This window comes from Rhinopithecus bieti, unplaced genomic scaffold (assembly GCF_001698545.2).
Source record: "Rhinopithecus bieti isolate Rb0 unplaced genomic scaffold, ASM169854v2 scaffold_47012, whole genome shotgun sequence".
Taxonomy (NCBI): Eukaryota; Metazoa; Chordata; class Mammalia; order Primates; family Cercopithecidae; genus Rhinopithecus; species Rhinopithecus bieti.
In genome coordinates, this window is record NW_016860784.1 from 1 (window position 1) to 489 (window position 489).

Sequence of the window (489 nt, forward strand, 5' to 3'; positions counted from 1 at the left end):
CCGAAGAACAGCCTGGTGAAGCCGCCCTACTCGTACATCGCGCTCATCACCATGGCCATCCTGCAGAGCCCGCAGAAGAAGCTGACCCTGAGCGGCATCTGCGAGTTCATCAGCAACCGCTTCCCCTACTACCGGGAGAAGTTCCCCGCCTGGCAGAACAGCATCCGCCACAACCTCTCACTCAACGACTGCTTTGTCAAGATCCCCCGCGAGCCGGGCAACCCGGGCAAAGGCAACTACTGGACCCTGGACCCGCAGTCCGAGGACATGTTCGACAACGGCAGCTTCCTGCGGCGCCGGAAACGCTTCAAGCGCCACCAGCAGGAGCACCTGCGCGAGCAGACGGCGCTCATGATGCAGAGCTTCGGCGCCTACAGCCTGGCGGCGGCGGCCGGCGCTGCGGGACCCTACGGCCGCCCCTACGGCCTGCACCCAGCGGCGGCGGCCGGTGCCTATTCGCACCCGGCAGCGGCGGCGGCCCCGGCGGCT

General features: G+C 67.5%; 1 protein-coding gene across 1 annotated transcript; it reads left to right on the plus strand.

Moving 5' to 3' along the window:
- Positions 1–3: 3 nt before the first annotated feature.
- On the plus strand, positions 4–483 carry LOC108525399 (forkhead box protein D3; the record flags this gene model as incomplete). The annotated part of the gene is made up of 1 exon (XM_017866387.1): positions 4–483. A coding segment is annotated over one exon (480 nt), but the record flags the coding sequence as incomplete, so codon positions are not given.
- Between the last annotated feature and the right edge of the window lie 6 nt (positions 484–489).